Source organism: Podarcis vaucheri, assembly GCF_965113315.1.
Source record: "Podarcis vaucheri genome assembly, chromosome: 16".
Lineage (NCBI taxonomy): Eukaryota > Metazoa > Chordata > Lepidosauria > Squamata > Lacertidae > Podarcis > Podarcis vaucheri.
In genome coordinates, this window is record NC_138754.1 from 19,530,201 (window position 1) to 19,553,984 (window position 23,784).

The 23,784-nt window shown below is 46.9% G+C and overlaps 1 protein-coding gene and 1 long non-coding RNA gene across 3 annotated transcripts; one reads left to right on the top strand and one right to left on the bottom strand.

The window, feature by feature from the left end:
• Positions 1–2,335: 2,335 nt before the first annotated feature.
• On the bottom strand, positions 2,336–22,702 carry LOC309521503 (protein ZNRD2-like). Of its 2 annotated transcripts, XM_082204062.1 has the most exons (4): positions 22,144–22,646; positions 5,173–5,321; positions 3,497–3,581; positions 2,336–2,849 (listed from the first exon to the last, which is right to left on the bottom strand). In XM_082204062.1, exons 1-4 carry the CDS (start codon positions 22,490–22,492, stop codon positions 2,455–2,457), a joined length of 978 nt encoding a protein of 325 aa, XP_082060188.1. In that variant the 5' UTR covers positions 22,493–22,646; the 3' UTR covers positions 2,336–2,454. The 2 variants fall into 2 exon arrangements, with proteins under 2 accessions (XP_082060188.1, XP_082060187.1); XM_082204061.1 differs by lacking the exons at positions 2,336–2,849; positions 3,497–3,581; positions 5,173–5,321 and adding exons at positions 10,607–12,606; positions 13,530–14,874 and having other exon boundaries at positions 22,144–22,702.
• On the top strand, positions 6,245–7,560 carry LOC309521504. Its single transcript, XR_014214691.1, has 2 exons — positions 6,245–6,611; positions 6,968–7,560. It is a non-coding gene; the product is annotated as an uncharacterized lncRNA (long non-coding RNA).
• Positions 22,703–23,784: the final 1,082 nt, after the last annotated feature.

The window sequence follows — 23,784 nt, forward strand, 5'->3', positions numbered from 1 at the left end:
GTCCTTGCCTTTCATGGAGGAAGTATCAACCCATCTCCCCTGAGCAAATAATTTGCTTTATCAAGAATGGTCACTTCAGAATTTCCCACCTGCTAACCATATTCACTCTGTGCCATCTGTGAGAGGCTACTTTGCCTAGCCAATGGTAGAGCCCACCCTGCTTTTGGCAATGGCTAATGAGCTAAAAACCAAGCCATGTTCCTTTTCTCCAGCACTGCTTTACTGGAGTCTGAGACCTAGTGAGAAATCCGCCAGAGGTTACCATATCCCAGTCCTTGCTGTGTCCTTCCAAATGACAAGCTAACATTTTTACCATTGTGCTTCACACATCCTGACCCTATGTAGAACGCTAAGCCTGCCAATTTTGATATGCTTAGGTCTGCCTAACTCTGATTAGGAAAAACGCAGTTTGTTTTTATTGGTGGGGAGAGAAGCTTGGCACCTTTCCGCTATCAGACTGCAGCTCTGGAAGACTGCCACTGACTGATCGTTTCTCAGTGCATCCTTTCTCTTTCAAATGACACCCAACTTCCCAACAGGAGCCATGATAGGGCAGGCTACAGTTGTCTGCTTGTGGCAACATTCTCTACTGGATTTGTTTACTTCCAGTGCAGAACGCCAAGGTATTATGCCAGACTGGGGCTTAGTGTTGTGTAACTGGGGAGGACCATACTTTGGTAGCAGAACATATGTTTGCATGGAGGCTCCATCTTTGGCATCTCAAGAGAGAAAGCATCAGGACATTCACAGGAAATGCTGCTAGGAAGCAGCTCATAGTCAACATAGGCCAACATAGGTGCCCTCTAACTGTTTCTGGCCACAGACCGGGGCAGCTTTAAAATAGGATTGGCCAACTTCAAGGACAAGGCCATCAGTGGCTACTAGCTACAACAGGTATGTTCTACCTCCACTGTCAGAGGCCATACACCTTGAATGCCAGTTTCTGGGAATCATGTATAGGGAAAGTGCTGTTGTACGAGGGTTCTGCTTGCAGGTTTTTCATAGGCATCCAGTTGGGACACTGTCAGAACAGAAGGCTGAATTAGATGGGCCTCTAGCCTGCTCCATCAGGGCTCTTGGGCACACAAGGCAGCTTCTTCTGTTCCTGTTGCATTTGTCTGTTGTCATGAAGCATAAAAACAGACGCATTCCAAATTCAGCCCCAGACTCATAATGTGTCAGGGAACTGACATCGGAGCCAGAGGCGGAGGGAAGGCTCCCAAGTGATGCTGGAGAAGGACCCAGCAGGGAGAGGAGCAGCTCATCAGCTGGGGAAGGAAATCAGCGCAACACCAGGGATAAAGGGGGGCAGATGGGGGAATCAGTGAGAGGGCTCCAGGACTCCTCGCCGGACACCAGCGGGGAGAGCACGGGTCCTCCGCTACCCACACCCTCCCTGCGCAGAAGACTTCCGCGCAGGGAGAGTAGGAGGAGACTTGGCGTCAAACAGCTTTTATGCTGGAAAAGATTTAAGAAAAGCCCACTGACGGATTCTGCTAGCGACTGAAACAGCCACAAAGTGAAGGGCTGTCCAGACAGAAAGGTTTAACCAGGCAACCTAGCCAGGAGTGGCGGCAACTTACGCATGAGCAACCCCTATTATTATTACATAATGCAAATGCAGAGAAACCTTGGTTGAATACTGTTTCACATTAGGAAGCCCGTATCACTTTCCCAAGGGCTACATTATGCCAGTAACTATCTTTGGAGCAGGCAAGAACCCAGAATTCTCACAGCAAGATGTATGTTCATGTTTCTCTGCTGTGTATAAGGATCCAACTCTGCCAGTAGAAGAGGACTAGAACATGCTATCTTCAACCCCCTCATAAAACCACCCAGGCAGGGAAGATGCCAGATTTCTCCTGACTTTCTGCAGCTTCCAATAAGCATAGGTGAAGCTATTAGTTTAATTGATCATTCATGAAGGAGAAAGCAAGGCCTATCAGAATCCACATGGATTTAGGGATGAGGAACCAGCAACATATGGAGAGTCTTAAGTCTCATCCTGACCACATTGTCTTGCCTAAAAGCAGTTGCTGAACAACACCTGAAAGGCCATGGGTGTCCTATCTCTGCTCTACATTAATGTTTGTATAGCTTGTGACTGCCCCCCTCCCCTAAGCTAAACCCTTGACAACCCTAATTTTAGAGTATCATGCAGGCAACAAGACCAGGACGTTTACTGAGTGGGCCCAAAGTTCTGCAGGATGGTTCTATGTACCCTTGTCAAAGGGGAAGTCTAACTCATTTCCCTTCCTCATTTTGTCCCAAATGAGACCCAAATAGTTCAACAAAGATCTCTAGGAACCTTTCCCAAACTTCAAGACAACCAGAATGAGACAAAAAGCAACACATTTTAATCGGAAGAAAGAGCACAGTCTTGTTTGAACTGCTCAGACTCTAATCTAGCCTCTAAGAGACACATTGCTTGGTGCCATAGGCAAGGCTGTGCTCCTATACATCAGGGCCACCTCCCTGCAACAGTTCCTTAATTCCTTTGAGGGATTCTGTGCAGGACCGGATAAGTGAGCAGAGCTGTATACTTGTTTCAACGCAAGTGCTCTGCTGGAGCTCGTGGACAGCCCAGTTGATCTTCTGCAGAATGGCCTCCTCTGCTGCAGCCAGGACACCAGTGGAAGGTGGGCAGGCAGGCACTGCAACAGGGGCTGGGAGTGCTGGAGCAATGGCAGAAGCTCTGAGTCCTGCTGCTGCCCCTTCACAGTGTTCTGGGCGTGGCACATGGCGAGGAGTTGGCAGAGAGGCGAGGTACTCAGGTGAAGTGGCATCATCCGAGTTAGCAGCTAGCTGTCGTTCACGCACTTGGGATAGAGCAGCTTGAGCATTCAGGGCTGCAGAGAAGAAGCACATAGGCATCACCACAGGACCCTGTTTCTCCTGGGCCTCCCTGAGCCCCTGCCCCAGTCCTGCGCACACACACACAAGCCTCTTGCAAGCATCCCAATGAAAAATAACAGGCAAGTACCACTGGAAGATCTAAGCAGCAACTTAACTTGTTAAGTGAAGCAGAAAAGGTTCTTTCCTGGCACACCCAGAGGCCCACTATAATAATTTTACAATAATAATATTTTTATGATTTATATGCCGTCCATCTGACTGGATTGCCCCAGACACTCGGGACATCTCGGGACAACATTTAAAACTTTCCTGTACAGGGCTGCCTTCAGATGTCTTCTAAAGGCAGAATGAACAATACAAACATGAATATAGGGATTATCCCAAGTTGCCAGAGCATCAATGTGTAAGCATTAAACAAGTGCTGCAGCACCAGTTATGGTTTATAGCAACGGCAGCATTTAAACTGCCAGAAATGGAGTCAGGCTCATGAATTATTTCCAGCTAATTAAGAAATACCTCTCCCCACCAACATATAACGGGAGGAAAGCCCTAGTTCCTAATTCCCACCCTCTGGTCCAAGACTCCTACCCTTCCCAATCCATCCCAGTGAGGCAACCTCCACACACTACCCCAAACATACCCGGATTGTCCTTGTCAACATCAGAATTAAGTTCTTGGCAGGCAACACAGTACAATTTCTTCTGCTTGTCTTGCAGCAAAATGGTCTGAAAGGGCAAGGTTATAGCAAGGAGAGAAAAGTGTCAGAGCCTGCAAAAGGAATGTGATGTGTGTGAGAGAGAAAGAATGGTGTATGGGGATGGGGAGGTGAGAGAAATGACACCAGCGAAATAAATAAAAACCTGGATTCTAGGCGCCCAAATTCTAACTGTGAGCTAATGTTTGATAGAGAAAAGATTGTCACAAGATGTCAGGTGCTGAGGAGAGAAGCAGGAGCTTCCTCCACTTTAAAGAGACAGATGCAAAATACTGGGTGCCAACCTGGGCACAATTTACCTCATTGTTTTTGCAATTACATTCAGGGACATATAAAAAAGCATTCTGCACTTGCTTAAGACCAACAGATATCCCTTCTTCAGAAAGCCTCCAGCTCTCTCCAAGGAAAAGATTAGGGCAAAACTATTGTGTGCATGTGTGTGTAGTGGTGGGGATCACAAATGATATGCAGGTGCTGCTTTCTGGATCCCTCCTATCTTCTACTGACCATATGACTGCATATTGAAACCAGTGCTCTGATTACTGGAGAGAGAGGAGCTCTCTTGGCTCCTGTTTTTAGAAAACTACAGGAGAAAAAGATTTGGCTAAAATCTGGGTGAGAACTCAAAGGCTTGTTGATCTCATTATTCCCACCCCAACTTTCTCATCAACTTTCTCAGGCATCGCATTTTTTCCCATGGTTTGAGCATAACTTGCCATTTCTCACGGTTGTTGCAAACTTGCTGAGCCTATGTGTGGCCCTCTCTCACAACCTCGTAAATAAGACCCAAAAGTCTTAGTTGCCTTCTAAAAAATAGTTGGCAGAGGCTAGCTAAGGAAGGGCAGAGAGCTCTGTTTCTCCCACAACAGCCTTTCTTTGGATGAGTGGCCTTTTCTCTCCCAGTAGCCCACTTACCTTTTATGCTGGGATCAGAGGAAGGATGGAACCTTCTGTTTCTCTTCCACCAGCCTACTCGCTAGCCTGTGGCATCAGGTGAAAGCTGAAATATGCTTTGCAGGCCAGTGACTGCCACAAAAACAGCATATACAAGCCATAATAATACTCAACACTGCCACAAACTATTTCAAGCATTCAGAATGCTTCTTATACGTTATCTTGCTGTATTCAACAGCCCTGAAAAATGGAAAGCATATTGTAGATGGGGAATGAAGTGCAGCTAGGAGACATGGCAGTGGAAAGATTCAGACCAGTGACTCCACAATTCAGAGCTCAACCTCAGCTCAACCTTTAGCAACCTGCTACCCTGATGCCTTCGTGTAGGCATCAGGTTGGCAAAGGCTGTCTTTGCCAGTCGCTACACCAACTCTTCATTATTATATAAAAGTACCGCACTTCAGGGAATTCTCCTGCCTTTAAGGTGCTTGAGTTTAAGAATGGTTTTTTATTATTATTTATTAAAAGCCCTTAAACTTCTCTCAGATGTTCTGCAGCTCCAACCTGCCCAGAAATTCTTCCTTGGCGGAGCAGGGAGAAAAGAATGACAGAAGATAGGGCACTCTGAGCGTGCTCAGAGGTCCCTTCGTTCTCCCCCTCGGCCTCGCGCTCTGCAAACGTGACCAGGCGCCTTCGCCTCCTCTCACCCCGCACTCCTCGCAGCAGTCGCCCAGCATGCGGTAGCCCTTGAGGAGATAGTCGCTCATCAGCTTGCTGATCTTGTCCTGCCGTTCGCGCCGGGCCTGGATCACCTTCTGCTCCGCCTCCGACGGCGGCTGCCACTCCGGCTCGTCGCCTGGGCGAGGGGGGGAGAATGGGAACAACGGCGGTGGGGAAACAAGCCTTCGCGGTCCCCGTCCCGCTAGCCGATTACTGGGCCAGGCTCGCCTCTCGCCAGGGCCTGCAGGCCCGGTTGCCATGGTTACCCCTCCCCGCTCACTTACCTGCCGCGTTCAGCGCCATGATGTTTCCCGGACGCCGCAGCTTCCGGCTTTGGCCACGCCTCCTCCCTGGTCGTCCTGCGCAGAAACTCCGCCTACAAGCCTCTCTGTCCTCATTTCTTTCCCTCCCCGCACGAAACTGAGGCGTTAAAACGAAGGTTCCGGCAGGACGTTTGCTTCCACTTTACGTGAACGCACGGAAATTGGCTAGGGGGCAGCGTAGAGTCTAGTTTCAAGCTTGCCTGGAATCCGTAGATTCTGGCACGCACAGGCTTCCCTCCCATAAACCCACGATGTGTCTGCGGAAGAAAGTTTGCAGCCGCTTCAAGGGAGAGAAGTCACTCTGCACATGCTCAGTGGGAGGCAAGGTTCAGTGGTAGAGGACATGCTTTCTATGCAGTGCCCCAGGATTTGGCAAGGCATTTGAATGAGAAAATGGAAAGCTGCTGCTCAGTGGAATACACAGTGCTGGTCTAGGTGAATTAAGTATGGGTGGGATCATAGTTCACATCTTTGCATGCAAAATGTTCTAGGTTCAATTCATGGCATCCTCGGTGAAACCAATATCAAGTGACAGGTGATGTAGAAGAGCAGCTGCCAGTTTGCGGGGGCAATAATGGGCTAAATTGTTGCTTCTTTTCTTTCTGACTGGGGTTTCCCAGAGATATAAGAAGAATAATAATTTATTATTTATACCCCACCCATCTGGCTGGGTTTCCCCAGCCACTCTGGGCAGCTTCCAACTGAATATTAAAAACAGTATAGCATCAAACATTAAAAATGTCCCTAAAGACAGCTGCCTTCAGATGACTTTTAAAAGTAAAATAGTTGTTTATTGCTTTGACATCTGCTGGGAGGGCGTTCCACAGGGCAGGCGCCACTACCGAGAAGGCCCTCTGCCTGGTTCCCTGTAACCTTACTTCTTGCAATGAGGGAACCGCCAGAAGGCCCTCGGCGCTGGATCTCTGTGTCCAGGCTGAACGATGGGGGTGGAGACGCTCCTATATGGCCATCTAACCAAAACACAGATATCTTGCAGTACGATTCTATGCATGTGTACTCAAATTTCACTGAATTTAATGGGACATACTTCCAGGTGTGTATAATATTGCAGCTCAACACTAATAATTCATTTACCTGCACAAGTTCCTCTGGGATGCCCTTAAAGGTAAAGGTACCCCTGCCCGAACGGGCCAGTCTTGACAGACTCTGGGGTTTGTGCGCCCATCTCACATCTATTGGCCGGGGGCCAGCGCTGTCCGAAGACACTTCCGGGTCACGTGGCCAGCGTGACAACGCTGCTCTGGCGAGCCAGAGCCGCACACGGAACGCCGTTTACCTTCCCGCTGGTAAGCGGTACCTATTTATCTACTTGCCCCCGGGGGTGCTTTCGAACTGCTAGGTGGGCAGGCGCTGGGACCGAGCAGCGGGAGCGCACCCCGCCGCGGGGATTCGAACCGCCGACCTTTCGATCGGCAAGCCCTAGGCGTTGAGGCTTTAGCCCACAGCGCCACCCGCAACCCTGGTAAGTTCTAATTAAAGTGAAAATTACTTCTGGAGATGGTGGAGAAACCCAGCAGTTTATTGTTGCAGTCAGTTAGCAGCAGCCTGGGTATGCTGACCTCTCGCCCTCAAGTAAAGGCAAAAAAGAAAGGAGTTCATGCTATTCAAAATCAACTTATTTGGGATAAATGTGCTTGAGGGTTTTTAAAAAACTGAAATGCAAATATAGGGCAGATTTTTATCTCCATACAGACAGTGTGCACAACGTATATTTAAATGACATTGCTTTCCCCAAAGAACCTCAGAAACTAGTTTGTTGGGAGTTGTAGTTCTGTAAGGTGGAAGTTTCAGTTCCCAGAACTCTTGGGGGGAAACCATATGCTTTAAATGTAGGGCATGTATGCAGTCCAAGTGGTGGGGTAGGAGGGTGTGATGTCTATGACAATCCAACAGTGTATTCCCCCGCTATGATCCCCAATCTGCACGTTGGGGATGAGGTCATAACCATCTTGTTTCATGATGCTGATACCAACCCAGTAGATGGGAGACTGAGCTTGATACTCTCTAATAAAAGACTTCATATTATTGCCATTTTGCTCTTTATTGATGAAATGCAACAGAACAGATCACGGTCTGCAGTGAAATATTACAGAGATCACTCGCTATTAATTTCCAAATAGAAACAATAATGTAGCAGGATATTAAAAACATTTCAAGTGTACTCTTTCGGCTAGCTCTGTTCACATGGTTGTATCTTCAGACAGACCCAGTTCCCGGGGTTCTTTTCTTTGCGGGCAGCGGGGCGGGTTGTCCCGTTCAAACGAGACAGGGAAGCAAAAACCAAGCGATACCATGTCAGAGGCAGCAAAAATAAAATTGCTTGGTGGTTTTCTTTCTATACCTTTCCCCCTCCGGTCACAGCAACGCCGAAACTCTCTTTCTGATGTTCTTGCAATATGAAGCCCTCGTGTGCCGCGGGCGACTAAAAATGGTTTACAAAGCTACCCTGGAAGTTTAAGCTAACGACAATTCACGAGCGCCCACTAAAGGCGGGCTGACCCTAGAAAGAAAAATACAGGCTGTTTCTGTTTCTCGGTGGACTTTTCCCGCCCCCACTATACAGAAGCGAACGCTGGGCATAGAAATCATTGGGAAAATCCAGACTTAAGTTGTGGTTGGTCAAAGATTGCAGCAAATTTTTTTTAATCATTTCAGAAAAATGTGAAAGCGCAACTCTTCTGTGCGCGAGGTAGCGGAGCGTGAGACTCCTGTAACGCAACTGATTGCTGCATTAGGGCTGTCAGAGACTCAGTAAGACTGAAGCAAAGTTTCAAGCAACGTAACCACCATGCTGGCATTTGCACTGGCAGGATGTTTAAACGCAAGCAAAGCAAACAGTGGGGTTTTTTTTCATACGAAGACTCAAGTTGGAAAGAGGACGAAGAGGGCTAGAGTCGCACCTACAGTAAAACGCCGGATTTTGCAACACTGTTCCAGCTCGGCATGTAGTAGCTGTTTAAAATCCGGGCGAGGTGCGCTTCTCAGTTTTGTCGTTCTGTGGTTGCGACCAATCGCGACTAGGGAGCGCTGAATTTTAATACCTCCCCTCCCGCGCGCCCTCGGCTGTGGAAAGGACCAGAAAGCAGCTAATGGCGATTGGCTTAGGTCTCGGAGAAAACTGGCTTCTACCAATCGACGTAGAGTATGTTAATAAGGGCGGAACTTCCTGCCACCATTAAAAAGTATCGTCCGGTTCCGCCTCTCAGGCGGTTGCCGTGGCAACGGGTGGCACGCGCTGCCGCTGCTCTTGCAGCGGCTGCGGGATACGGTGGGGATGGCCTAGTGGCGGCGTCTACCTGTGCCGCCGCCAACCTGTCTGCACGCCGGCCTCGGGCTCCCTCCAAGCGAGCAGAAATTGGCCCGCCACGCCTAAATGCATAGCCCGAGTGCAAGAGGCTTTGCAGCGCCTTCTCGGCAGCCTCTCCTCTGTTCGCCGGCGGTGTGTAGTGGGCGCCCAGCGCAACTGCCTCTCCTTGAAGACACATTTGGTGTGCGACCCGCGAAAGCAACCTCATCATCATCCGCCGCCGCCGCCACCCTCAAGAACTCCGTGTTGGCTCGCCTCTCCGAAGGGGCCGAGCTCCACCAGCTGGGGGCGCAGGGCGAGGCGGGATTCTTAAAAAAGGCCTACTAAACTCTGCCAAAGGGATCGAACCTAGTTTTATGCTGGAATAATTTCTCGCAGAGACCTATCAGACGGGGTACAAGTCTGACGCCGCAAACGGGTTGACACCTGGAGCCGCAGATACCTGTGCTCCATTTGTCCCGCAGTCGCAAAGCTTCGGGGGAAAGTCGGTAACGGGTCCTAACCTCTTAGGGTTCCCAAGGGAGTCGGCGTAGGAAGGGCAGGTTACAAAGGGATATGTAGTGACACCTGGGAAACTAGGCTTGATGATGTGTCTGCTTAAGTGACCTGTGATGCCTATTGACACCTGATCTGAAGTTTGCTGAAGGGTAAGTGTAAGCAGGTGTGTGACTAACCAGTCTTTTCAATAAAGTTTGGCTAGCACAGCAGGCCAATTCATGCTAGAGGAAGCAACAGAATTCTCTTCAACACAGAAAGTACAGCAGGCCCCTCTCAAAGCTACGATTTCAGTGTTCTTTAAAAGGAAGCCGATTCAACCTAAATGAGATTAAACCTGAGGTTGGGACACAACCCAGGGATGGACACACTGCACTGAGTGAAATGGGCAACTTATAAGGTACATACTATTTTAATATTTAATTCAGGACGTCAGAGTGCTTAAGGCTACAAACCCCAGAAGGAAACAGCAATTGCATTCGTGTTCAGGAAGCTGAACTGAAAATCCTTGGTTCAGCAAGGCTTGACCACTTGGATATAGGTCTTCTGCAATACCTCTAATGCACTTTTTACACACTTAACACAGTTCACATTTCCTCTTCTGTCTGCACAGGAATGGAGCAGACTTGTACTGTCTTGAACTACTTCCCTGAGGCAGTAGGGAAGTGTTAGATTGTTTTCTAGACCTATTTTTAAAAATGCCCCACCACACCATTTTTAATAAATGGGAGAAGAGACACAGTGTAGATGGGCAGTAAGCTCTTGAAGGATAGAAACTGAACATTTACCAGGAGAAACACATGCTGTCTTACTTCTACCACAGTAAAATCAGAGATCTCTTCCCTTTGCATTGATGCACATTTTGGCCAGCCCATCAACTCTCAAGCCCATAATTACCTTTTCCCCAAGGGGCACAGAAGGCAGATGATTGTGTAACTACAGGCAGCATAAAAACAAAGAGCGCTGCTCCTTTTTAAATTTCCATTTGTGGTCTCATTGGGAAAGTTCAATGTAGGCCTCACTAATTGAAGGGGAAAGTAATTATATGTAAGACTGTGCCCTTTGGTTTTAAGGAGCAATCCACTCTAGACTGGAATTGCAGCTCATCTGACACAAAGGGACCAAGCAAAACACTATTTAGAGCTTGTTGATGTGTTCTTGGGTGATTCTGTCTGTGTCATAGGGAAACTAAGAGGGCAGATCATGCAAGTCACAAGAAGTATTTGCCCCAAAACTCAAGAGCCTTAAAAACATGGAACAGATTCAGGCCAGGAATACAGCAAGTTTGCACATTTTAATCAGTTGCCCAGAAAGCATAATCCTATAAAAAGCAGTACAATTATTTATTAACTACCTACTTGGAAAAACACAGATAAGATTGGCTTCACTCCAAGCATTTTTGTCAAATTATTACTAGAAAATGAGCAAGCGTTCAGCCAACATTGTCAGTTGACAATGCTGCTTTTTGCTTTGTGTAGCCACGCTTACTTAAAACTCTGATTAGATTCTAATTGCTACTGCTGTTCATAAACAGTTGTAATGAAATGGAAAAATATAAAGAGGGGGGAAATGTCTCTTTGCAGTTGCACTGTGAGTTAACAGTGGCAGAAAAAGGCATTCATTAAAAAAACAAAAAAAGTTTTGCTGCAAGTGATGAAAACAGGTTTCCTGCTACAAAAGCAGCAGCACTTGGGGAGAGTACAACTACCTGCCAATAATGTCCTGGAAGATGTCCAGCTGTCCTCACCCTTCAGCATTCTGGCACTATATTTTGTGCAGAGATAGCAGTAGTAGGACATGGCACAATCTAACCAATATAGTAGGCAACATCAAGCTGAACTCCACACTTGCTCCTGACAGAACCATCACTTCAGCCCTTCACGGCTTCATGAACATCTCTCTCAATTTCTCCTACATCTTGGGGTGTGGAGCCCTCACCTATCCATGGTATTCCTCTACTTGAACCCCTGTGAGAAACCTGACTTCTCCCACTATCTGAAAAACTTAACACCATGAAAGACAAATAGGACAGATATATTGAAGTGGGGAGAGAGAAGGGAGAGGTTCCCAAAAAGCTTGTAAGGGAGCAGTCTTAAATATTGCAGGAATAACAAACACTGGAGACAGAGACCTCCCAGTTCTAGGCCTGAAGGCTGTTCCAGGCCTCTAAATATCCTGTGAAACTAAAAAGGGGAGTATTTTGATAGCATTGATCACTTATCATCATCACTGTGTGATGATCACCCACCAGCAGGGATGGTCCTGAGTTCTGCTGTTTACATACACACTTGTATGTAATATGAACGGAGTAACAGCAACATACACACCCCACCAAAACCACCAGGCAGCTGGATTTCCTAAACTATCAGTCTGCCTACTTTTTATTTACAGTTAATACAAAAAATAAAATCTAAACTCACTTCTAACTTCAGGTTTACTTGTGCACTCTATATTAGCAAAAATCAATGGATGCTGTTACATAAAAGCAACTGAGCTCACTTGGAAAGGATACAAAGTGATCCTTTCAACAAGCACATTAAATGAGGATTTCAATGCTAGAACAGTTTCCTTTCTAACAGGTGGGACATGGCAAGAGGCAGGACCAAGGAACCAGAAGCAAACGTTCACCATGTTGCCATCCTCACCCAGGGACTTTGGTTTCAAAATGACTGAATATACAGCAATTTACAGCAGTCCTGAGGCTGAGCACAGAGCCCTAACATTGAAATTAAGATAGCAACCACAAGACTCTCCTAGAAAACTGTTTACCTTGGATGGCCCCATATGGCTCGCTAAAGTAAATAACACCCTTTACTTGGTATAGGAAAAGACAACAACAACAGAAGATACAAGAGCTACAATGACAAGCTGCTAAGGGCACTGTGACAAAGGGTGAGAAGAAATGTAGTGACTAAAAGGATATTCTGAAATCAAATGGCAAAGACTTCTCATCAAGGATGCAGCAGCCGGGGTTTATGCTAGACGTGTTACAACGGCGGGCGCCAGAACAATGACGCAGTCCCACCCCAGGAAAGACGGGGGAAATCCTTTACAGGCGGCGCTGGTAACTAGCATGCAGCTGCAGTTGTGCGTTACGCATGTAATCGCCATAGGCACCCGCATATCGGGCATAATCAGACTGTGTTTCTGGGAGACGGCGATAATCCAGTTGAGCTTTTGTCGGCGAATGGCGGTACGCGTGGGGGGAGTCTGTTAAATGGCGAAAATCTGAGAGGTCAGATAAACGGCGGTCATCTGAGAGGTCAGAACCGTACCTGGTTAAGAGAAGAGACATTAGATATTTGATAAATAATAAAAACCCTCATGGCCGATGCCTTACATTATATACACACTATGATTGAGATGGCCCCCCTCCACCCGCACAGAAGATGACTGCTGAGCTGTAAGCACAGAAAAGAGCCTGCTAAAGGAATCCAAACAATAATCTTTCCTCCATTGCCTGGCTCCAACTGGGGCCGTTTTACATCTCTCAGACATGGGGAATAATCTCTCAATGGTTCAGCTGTCCTGTAATACTAATTATACTTCACCATTTAAGCAGAATTTTGAGCCTCCCATCAGAACAGTGATAAAGCACAGTACCATGCAGGAGGCCCAGACCTCACAAAACTACACTTAATAGTTTCTAAGATGGATACAAGAGCTAAGGCGTATCAAGGCTCAAAAAGACTTGGAGGTGTTGGAGGTGACCGAAAACGATGGATTATGCTCATCATTGCCAGGAATTAAAGCTGGTGCAACTCTTATTTGCAATCTCAGTCAAGTCTCAAAGGTCTAGTTTGCCATCTCTGTGGTGGGATCTGGTCAGGTAGCAGAGCCTTCTCGCAAACACGTACTCACAATTATCCAGAGATATGTGCAGGCGGGGGGAAAAGGTAAGAGCGCAGCCCATATTTGCTCCCTTCCCCACAAACAGTAAAGCACAGAAAAGATTTGAAAGATCTGATAGAGAGAAACTAATGACACAGCCAGTGTAGCAAAGGTTAAGCAAGCCCCACTCCTGACCCATCCTTGCTTTCGAATAAATGCCAATTTAAAGGCATAGCGGGAACTCTGCTCCCTCCCATGGAACCACAGAATGAAGTTGTCCTTTGAACCCCTCTGAAAAGTTCAGAAAAATCCTTGGGCAGAAGGTGCGATTGGCGTGAAAAGCATTACAACTGGTCTAGCTGCATACCTCTTATTCATTGCAGCTGCTTTTCTGTAGAGATCCTCACGGTTGCCACGCGGTGGAGAGAGGCGAGTGCGTTCATACGGCGGATGGAGAGCTGCAGCTTCTGACTGGGACAATGCTGTATATGAGGCTGCCTGTTGGGCAGATTGAGTCAGCCCATTGTATGATGGCTGAGCTCTGTAACCTGCAGCTAAGGGAACAGAAGTGGATTGCTGTGCAGCATAAGCTGTCTCTGCTGGGTTTGAGACTTGTGCTCTGTAGGCTGTTGACAGTGAAGCAGAGAGCTGTGTTTTATAGGAAGCAGCAGCAGCTGCTGCTGCTGCATCCTGCATACCATAAGCGGCCGCCAAGTTTGCTGCAGCCTGTGCCCCATATGCAGCTGGCAGGGCAGATGCAGCCTGGGCCCCATAAGAAGCGGCATGGCCAACAGCTGACTGGACTCCATATGAAGCTGTCTGTGTTGAGAGAGGGTGGGTACCATACAAGGCTGCTTGGTTGGCTGCAGGTTGGGCCCCATAAGATGCTGAGAGGGCAGCAGCGGCAGCTGCTGCCTGGGCACCGTAGGAAGCTGCTGCATATGTTGCAGCAGCCTGGGCCCCATAAGTGGCAGCGTATGTTGTTGTGGGCTGGGCCTCATAAGAAGGGACTTGAGAAGCAGCCACTTGTGCTGCTCCATAAGCAGCTGCTTGGGCACTGAGGGATGTTAGTGCTGAGGCTGCTGGCTGGGCCCCAGAAGTTGCCAGGGGAACAGAGGACTGGGCTCTATATTGATTTCCAAGCATGGCTGAGGACTGGGCTCTGTACATTGCAGCCTGCCCAGTTGTAGGCTGGGGTCTGTAAGCCATCCCAAGTGATGCTGCAGGCTGGTCTCTGTAGGCTGTCCCGTGGGAGGCAGAAGCCTGGTCTCTGTAGGATGCTTGCTGGGCTGCCATAGGAATTATGTAGCCTGCTCTTGTTGGTGAGCGTCTAATGGGGCTTCTGTCCCTTCCAAAATAGGAAGGAGATACCTGCCTAGCCTGACTGTCTTGGGAATCAATTTTAGTTAAATTGTTGTTCCCCAGGCGCTGCTGATAGTCATACTCCAGTGAAGAATAAGTTGATCCTCCCGCTGGGAAAGCAAGATTACTGGATCTCAAAGCGTCATTCCTGGGCTGGAGTTTATCCAGGGTTGGTATTTTGTTCTTTTCAGCTCTGTTGCCCAGCTGGCCGGCGTGCCCAGCTGGCCCCCTTTTATGAGCCTTATTAGAAAGTTCCACATTAATTCTCTTGCCCTTGACTTCCCTTCCATTAAGATGTTCAATGGCGGCTCTGGCATCCTCATCCTTCTCCATGTGAACGAACGCATAGTCTGATAAAGCAGCAGACAGAAGGTTATCAATAAGGAACATATGACATTTAATTACTGGAACCCACTCATACTTCGATGTGCCCTAGAAAGGCTTCAGCCTGAAACACATCTGTTTGATACCAGAAGAATGCAGAATGAATCAGCTGATGTGGCTTGCTGGGCAACTCTTTAAGAGCCACAAGGAAGGAACAGGCCACTGGCACCTATAAGGTACAAGGAACTGGCCCCTGTCTTAAAAGTTTGAAGGCTAAGCATCAAATTACCCATCCTATCCCACAGCTCACTCTGCCTCCTGCATGATTTGCACATAATTCACAGTGTGCCAAAGCATATCAAACTCTCTCTGTGCTGCTTGATTTCTCATCTTCAACGTATTAATCCTCAGCAGGACTTTCCCCCACTGCCCCCAGTCAAAATGCTGAGAACATTCCTGTTGTGCATTAAAATGTTACAGTTTCATTTATACCTGAACATCTTGCATATGGATACTATCCTACACAAATGTAAATATTTTCCCCACCCTCAAGAGTTCTGGCATTCTGCTTCTAGAAGCAATATGAAAAACTGCATTTAGGATGGTGGCTTGAAGCTGAGCTATCAAAATTTAAGGAAAAGATTAACTCTGATAAAACCAGAGGCATTTTATATGATTTTAAACACCAGAATTATGCACTACTTTAGCAAACGTGGATTTCAAATGACAGCACAAAATATACAAGGACAAAGGCCACAATTTTATTCTGCATGGTTTCCCTCCACCCACTGAATTCCACAAATCGTAACAGAATGGAGAACATACTAACAGCTTTCTCAAGGTGTGTTCCCTATTGCATCTTTCCCAGCCTTACATGCCACAGAAGGGAAAGGACAAGCACCTCTGTTGTCTACTGGACTCCGATAAGAAGCCTAAAGGACTCGTGGTTACAAGAACTGCTGGAACAAACTGTTAAGACTGCTGAATACATTTAAGACTTTCTGATGTTTCAACCTAGTGGCTGGATCCTGCTGATGCAAAAAAGGAATTTAAATCTAGGGAGCTTAAAATAAGCACCCAGTGGAATGAATCTGAGGTTCTATTCTCTAAAGTTGCTTCTTAGCTTCAATAAGCAAGTCTGTGCCAGTTTCACAAACCACACACTTTTCTTTCACTGCAAATCCAGACAATGGAAACAGGCTGCTATGCGCACATCCCCTCATAGATCTGAAAAAGAAAATATGAATCTGCTGGTAGATCTCTGGGTGATTTGCAAGGATTTCTGGTTCTGTGTTTAACTACAGAAGCAACAAAATTCCTCTCCCCTAATTATGGCTGCTGAAATGAAGAAAACCTGGGGTAACCAGGAGAGGATTTTTGTGTGGAAGGACTGAGCTGTGTTCACATACAATCAGAATTATTTGATTCTAAGTTTGTCTTTTGCACCAGGTTCCTGAATCTCAGGAGTCTAGTAAAAAAACAAACTCAGAATTAAAACAGATCCTGCAAGTCTGAAGTCTGCTCATCCCTGCCCATTCAAATAGCTAGAACAAATAAAGCTGAAATATTAGACTACTATTTCTTTAACTGTATGCTCTATGATGAGATCAGAAAAGTACTATCTAAAAGGTTTTAAGTTTGGGCCAGCATGAAGAAAACGGGAGCACTCATTATTGATGAAGACTGTGATGTATTTACTGTTGTAAGAATTTAAGGTCTTAAATATATAAATTAAATGTACAAGGCAAACATGTACATAAATATATAAACCACATGTCTGAAACAGTACAGGAAGACAGTCCTGAAACCATTTTGACTCTCCCAAACTGACCAAATGTTTCTCTGCAAGGAGGGAGGAAATGAAAAAACCTCCCCATTGTCTCTGTGCTCACAAATCCTGCCTTAAGGGCACATTTAAGGTGTGAATAGGGTGAGCCTGTGACCTGGATTCAGGAATCAAATCCAGACCCGGAAGTGTCTCCGGACAGCGCTGGCCCCCGGCCTATAGATGTGAGATGGGCGCACAAACCCCAGAGTCTGTCAAGACTGGCCCGTTCGGGCAGGGGTACCTTTACCTTTAGGGTGAGCCTGTGACCTGGATTCAGGAATTAAGTAGTTATACAGTGGTGCCTTGCAAGACGAAAATAATTTGTTCTGCGAGTCTTTACGTCTTGCAATGTTTTTCGTCTTGCAAAGCACGGTCCATCGCAACTGCACCTCTTCAAGCGGCTTTTTAAAAAAAGCGCAAGACGTTTTCGTCTTGCGAAGCAAGCCCATAGAGAAATTTGTCTAGCGAAGCAACACAAAACCGAAAAACCCTTTCGTCTAGCGAGTTTTTCGTCTTGCGGGGCACCACTGTAATAACAAAAGAGTGGCCAAAGCCCAGATAATGCAATCAGGTAACCTGGCAGACAGGAGATAACACACAGGATTCTGTTTTAGACTGCCCTGTGATGTATTTCTGCTGGAGACCACCTCTTTCTGTGATGTACTATGATGTTTCTGGGGGTGGTCTTGAGTTTGAGGGTGGGCAATTTCAAAAGCCTATATAAAGGGCTGGCACACCTTTGTTCTGGGTCCTCCTCCTCTCTCCTGTGTGTGGGGGAAGCACCCTTTTGTAACAGTTTTAATAAAGATCAGGCTTACTAGCTGCTTTGCTTCTCAATATTCTCTGGTTGGCCTTTGTTATTTCCTCCTACCAATGGAGAACCTACAAAGAACTCTATACAGGCTCTTGTGTACCCCATAAGGGAAAAGGAGCAGATTTTATTTGCAAATAGATGTATTTTACATATCTGGCTGCAACAACTAGCGCAAATTTCTTGACAATGCTTGTCAGTTCTATGAGTGGCATTTCATTGTTTAAGCAGCTGCATTTTGAAAAAAATGTAATAAAATGGAAGACTGCTAAACCAGCAAGCCATTCATTCTGCAGCACACAACAGATTCTGTTCTGACCCTCCCTATCAACTGGAATGGGGATGCACACAAATATAGAGGAGTATGTATCTGTTTTCCCCTGGTGAGATACATTGCTGATCTAGCCCGAACGCAAACTGAATTTTCATAAGTCTTCGCGTTCTCAACCAAAGTACTTTAAAAAGAAAACAACTGATCCAGAAGAAGAAACAGAAGGGAGGAAATGATTAACAGAGCTTACAGAGACAGAGTCAAGGAGATAGCATTAGACCAAACAAAAGAATCCATCCGACAACAGTTTAGAGAAAGAGAGAGAGGCAACCATTCCTGGGGATGTGAAACCCAAACCTTTGACCAGCCTCTGAGGAAACCCTATATATACTACCCTCCAGAGCACTCAGTTGAGTCTCCTGAGGTGCAGTCTGCTTCTATACACCCCAGCCTACACAGGAGGCTAATGGGAAAACTTCAGGATGGGTTTAGCTGTCCTGGAACAAATGAGATGTTGCATTTGATTACATGCTGCAAACAAGACCTGAAAGTGGCATTCAGAAGGATGTGTACACGTAAACGCAAATTAAAGATACTGTCATACGACTTACTGGAAATACAGGAGAGGAACAAAACATGAACCTTCCTCCTGACCCACTTAAATGATAAAGTTGGGACTGAAGAGACAGTTGCCTCTGACTGACAGCTCTGTACAGCATGATGCACCGCCGGGTCCTTTAAAATTATGGAAGATTCAGGAAAGCTCTAAAAGGAATGCTTGACACATCATAGCTCAAGTGACAGAGAAGAGGAATATGCAAACTCTTTGAAGCAAATGCCTACCCAAAAAGCACAGGACGCAAGTGCATTTGGCAGTAATAGTTGGGGCTATAAAGGAGAGAAAGGTGGGGCTTGCAGCTTGGGGTGACAGCTTCAGATTTAAAGAAGCTACTTACCAGCCTTAGGACTAAACTACTTGGTGGAAAAAACCTCTCTAACCACACCATTTAAAATTTTAAAAAACTCTGTATAGCACGTGTTACTATTAAAAATTACAAATTAATGTCTTGACGAAGAAATGAAGCGAGGGCTTTTAGTTACAAACAAAGTGGCTGAAAAATGTGTTTAAGAAACTGACATTCAAGCTACACAAGCTGTGAGGAACAGTTCAAGACTCGCCAGCTACAATTGTGGCAACACCTCATACCTTGGTTCAGTTATCAGTTGGAGAACTCCCTTCCTGTGGCTCTTGAGGGATACATGACTGAAACGCTGGTTGGCACTCAAATAATTTATTAGGTCGTTTTTCTTAAATATCTGTTTACTGTATCTATTTGGATTTGGAGATACAAGTAGTCTCTATAGGGGACCCATCAGATATGAATTTTATCCCCAGATTTTTGTCTGGTATCACTGGAAAATTTCTCCTTATTTACAGATACTTGCATATAAATCTTAAAAAGAGAGTGGGAGGGGAAAAGACAATAGAAGCCTAAACACTAGACCAGAAGAACCCTGGCTTAGAGGCTGCACACATGGGCATGGAGCCTCAAATCTGAGGAGTGAGGTGGGACTGCCTTAGGCACATCAGCAATAAGCACGACAGGGATGTTGACCAAAAGTCTAAGGAAAATGAATTGGGGTATTTTTCTGCCTAGGCAGAGAATAGAAATGTTTCTAACACAGCAACAGGACTTTTTTTTTAGCACTATAAAATCCTGCCAATGGAGATGTGGGCAAACGGATACCCATGACCACACCACACACAGTCCTAGCAGTATCCACCACGCAAATTTCTACCTTTGACTCTGCTCTAAGAACAGCACTTCTGGTATCCTTATAGTACAGAAGGAGTGTCTGTTGCAAATACAGTGGTACCTCGGGTTAAGTACTTAATTCATTCCGGAGGTCCGTTCTTACCCTGAAGCACCACTTTAGCTAATGGGGCCTCCTACTGCCGCCGGAGCACGATTTCTGTTCTTATCCTGAAGCAAAGTTCTTAACCTGAAGCATTATTTCTGGGTTAGTGGAGTCTGTAACCTGAAGTGTCTGTAACCAGAGGTACCACTGTACTTATTAGGCAGTACTTCTCACAGCAGGGGTGTACTGGAGGGGGAAAAAGAAACTTTAGTACTAACAACAATAACTTAGAAGCAAGTCTCAGAGAACACAGTGAGACTTACTTTTGAGTAAAGTGGCATATGATGCGGCTGCTTATGTCAAATATAAATCTATGGTGCACCTGCATTTAGAACAATGTAAATAATTCTGGTCATCTGCTGTCAAACTGTATAGAAAAGTATCCATTGAGAAATAAATCTCTCAATTAGTCATAACAAATGGAACTTGAAAGAAAATGTTCAGTGTTGAGTGCTGCTGTTCAGGATTCCAGTCACACCATCTCATCCCCATATACCCCTTTTTCTACCCCTCACAACAGTAAGTCAACACTGTGTGCCTACCAAGCATTGAGTTGTTTGGAGGGGATATTTTTCAGGGGTGTGTGTGTGTGTGGAAGAACTTTCTGATGGAAAGAGCTGTTTGACAGTGGAATGGGCTGACTCGGAAAGTGGTGGACTCTCCTTCATTGGAGGTTTTTAAGCAGAAGTTGGATGGCCTTCTGTCACTGATGCTTTAGTAGAGGTTCCTGCATTGCAGGGAGTTGGACAGATGACCAGCAGGGTCCCTTCCAACTCCACAATTCTATGATTCTACTGGTGCCCAATCCCTGCTTCATTAAAATCTTGGATTTCTCCATTGATTTTTATGGGCAGCTTTACAAATAGTTTTTCAGCATGAACCAAAAGACCCCAATTCAAACAAAGAGATAGTTCTCTCTACACCTTTTATGTCTATGTCTCTTCCTTCATGCTCCTTTTTCAGTAACTCCCATTAAATCTTCCCTCCCACCAAGTTTCTCCCATCAAATACAGCAAGTTCTCCACAGACATAAGACACGCTCAGTTCTTATTGGACTGTTTTGGGACTTCTCCCACTTAGGCCTTTTTCCCTTGAAGTTTTTGTATTTGGTACTGTACTTTTGCAAGGCTTATCCAGAGTCTGCCAATACCCCCCTCTTGTGCGTGTCTGTTGCCATTTTGGCTATATAAGTGGTAGCTGTCGATGAACTAAATATAAATTAGAATATTTAAGATATTTAAATATTAAGGATATTTAAGAAGGAAATGTTCATGTTTAGAGATTTTTGGGATGCTGAATCCTAGTGATAAACAGTTCCATGGTACTTTGCTTGTGAAGTTCCCAGGGGCCAGTTGGGGCTGGAGAAATGTTTTAAAGTAGATGATCCATCACAGTAAACTATATACTGGTTAGGAAACTTAATGGACTTGCTGATAGGCTACATGAGGGTCAATGAACTGAAGCTCAGTCCTGACAAGATGGCAATACTGTGGTTAGATGGTTCCCTACTCAGGAAAAATTGTGTCCCACATATTGCACTTGCCCCAAAGGGTAAAGTGATACTTTTTTCTTTTTTTACACTAGACTGGTATGCCAACTGTGACCACCTCTGCTGGACAAGAATAGTCTAGCTACAATGATCCATGCTCTGGCAACTCCCTACTTACACTACTGCTGGATATTGTGCATGGGGCTGACTTTAAAAGACAATCTGGAAATTGCAAGTGGTAAAAAAATGCAGCTGCTAGCTGAGCTACTGGGTTCAACATACCAGCCTGGCTCTTTAAAATACTGCACGGCAGCTTGGGATAAACATACATTATGGAAAGCCCATGCCTCCACCACCCTGCCGTGAGAGTACTACCCTTCTTCACATTAGCCCCACCGTCAGGAATAAGGCTTCTGTCAGCGGTGTGCGCGTTACAGAATTGCCTTCCTAAAGCATGACGCTTTTCGTTTAGGTGTCAGGGGAAAAAACCCAAGTCTACTGTCCCGGGCTTTTCAGCTACCGTTAAGCGCAGCAAGTTAGTCTTTGCAATCATTTAACAGGAAAAGGCGCACTCCGCACACGTTTACAGGCGCTCTTTACCTTCTCACTCAAACCAACTTTTTTACGCTCTCACGAGAAGAACTAGGCGATTTCTCGCGGAACAAGCCTACCGAGAAGCATTAGCAAGGAACAGAACCTCCCCAGCTGGAGGCAGTCTACCTCCAAGTACCTCCAGCTACTGAGGAGGCGGGGGCGGGGAGAGAGATATACAACGGCAGCAGACGGGGGACGTTGTCGGTTTCAACACCTGGCGATCGAGGCGGATCCGGAGCGGCGGGGGCGACTTAGGAGGGGGAGAAGCGGCCTCCTTCGCAGCCGAGAGGGGGAAAGGCACACGCCGCGCGCCTCCCCGGCGGCGCCGCGGTTCGGGCGGACGGTGGGGTTTTGAGGCCGAGGTCGCCTCCGCCTGCCGTACCTTTGACGACGTCGCACTCGACGACGGGCCCGTACTCCTGGAAGAGGAGGCGGAGCTCGCCGCTGGTGCAGGCGGCAGGGACGTTGCCCACGAAGATCTTGACGGTGTGCGTGGGCCTGGGGCGGGAGGGCTCCACGACGACGCGGTGCCCGTGCAGGAACTGCCCGTTGAGCTTGAGGATCGCGCGCTCGGCCGACGCGTCGTCGCGCATGTGCACGAAGGCGAACTGCTTCATGAGGGCCACCCGCAGGACCTCGCCCGGCTCGGCCGCCTCGAATAGCTCGCGCAACTCCACCTGCGAGGTCTCCTCGGGCAGGTTGCCCACGAACACCTTCACGCCCGGGTGCATCGGCTCGCCCTTCTCACCGAGCGGAGCCAGGCAGGGACAGAGAGAGAGAGAGAAAGAGAAAGAGATAGGAGGGGGAAAGGAGGGAGGAAGGAAGGCGAGAAGGAAAGACGCGTAAAATGGCGGCCCCGGCGGTGACTGTGGCGATGACCCACAGGAAAGGAGGGGCCCAAGTCGCCGCGCGTGCGCAGTGTGCTCCGCGCATTGGCGCTCCCCTCCCCCTCACAAACCGTAAGGCCCTGAACTCTGAGGAAAGGATGCGAGGCGCGTGCGCAGTGTTCCGCTAACGTCGCGAGGCGCGTGCGCACGAACACCTCCCCGGGGAGATACAGCAGTGTCTTTTAACCCTTAGAGCGTCGAGGCTGCATCTTTACATGAAATGCGTACACGTGTCTAAGGGCGACATGTTATATTGATGGGTCCCTGTAAGGCATGGGAGTAGCCAAGGGGGGTGGGGTGGGCAGCTGCCCCCCAGATCAAGTAGAAACACTTAACTAACTTGACCAATCACGTCGTTTCTGCCCCCCCAACAAAAATCCTGGCTATGCCTATGCTGTAGAGCACAGACAGGTAAAAATATAAACTACACTGTAGGTTGCACTTCTGAGTCAAATGGAGCATTTCCTCCCCCCCCCCCCCGCTTACCTAAATTCCCCTTAGATGTAAGTTAGAACTGTAAATCGATGGTTATTTATCACATTTATATGCCACTTTTTCCTTCAAAGAGCACATGGTCCCCATGAACCCAGTCAGGTAAGTTAGGCTGATAGGCTGGCCCAAAGTCACCCAGTGCGCTTCACAGGCCAAGGCGGAATTCGAACCTTGGTCTCCCCAGGTCATAGTCTAACCATTACAGCACACTGGCTTGTGGCTGGCCTGCTGAAAAGTTAGTAGCAAAGATAGGAGATTCTATTGTTTCTAAAATGGGTTAAACTTAAAAGTGCAACGTGTCCATTTTCAAGTTAATGTCAAACTAGGAGACCGGGTAGGGTGTATGCCTGAGTCCTCTCTGATTCCTGCACCCAGCAAGGATTCAATTGCTGGAACAGATTTTTGTTGACGTAGCGGCCCCCTAAGTATGGGTCCTTAAGGTAACAGAAGGAAGTGGCTCTGAGCCAGACTCGCTGGTAGTTAGAAAGACAACAGCCAGAGGTGAAATGTGCATATGAGCTAGCATCATAGAATTGTACACTATTACTTTTTCCTCTCCAGAGGAATAGCTGTGTTAACATATTGTAGTGTGATACCTTAAAGACCAACAAAGTTATTATGGCATAAGCTTTTTTGAGTCAGAG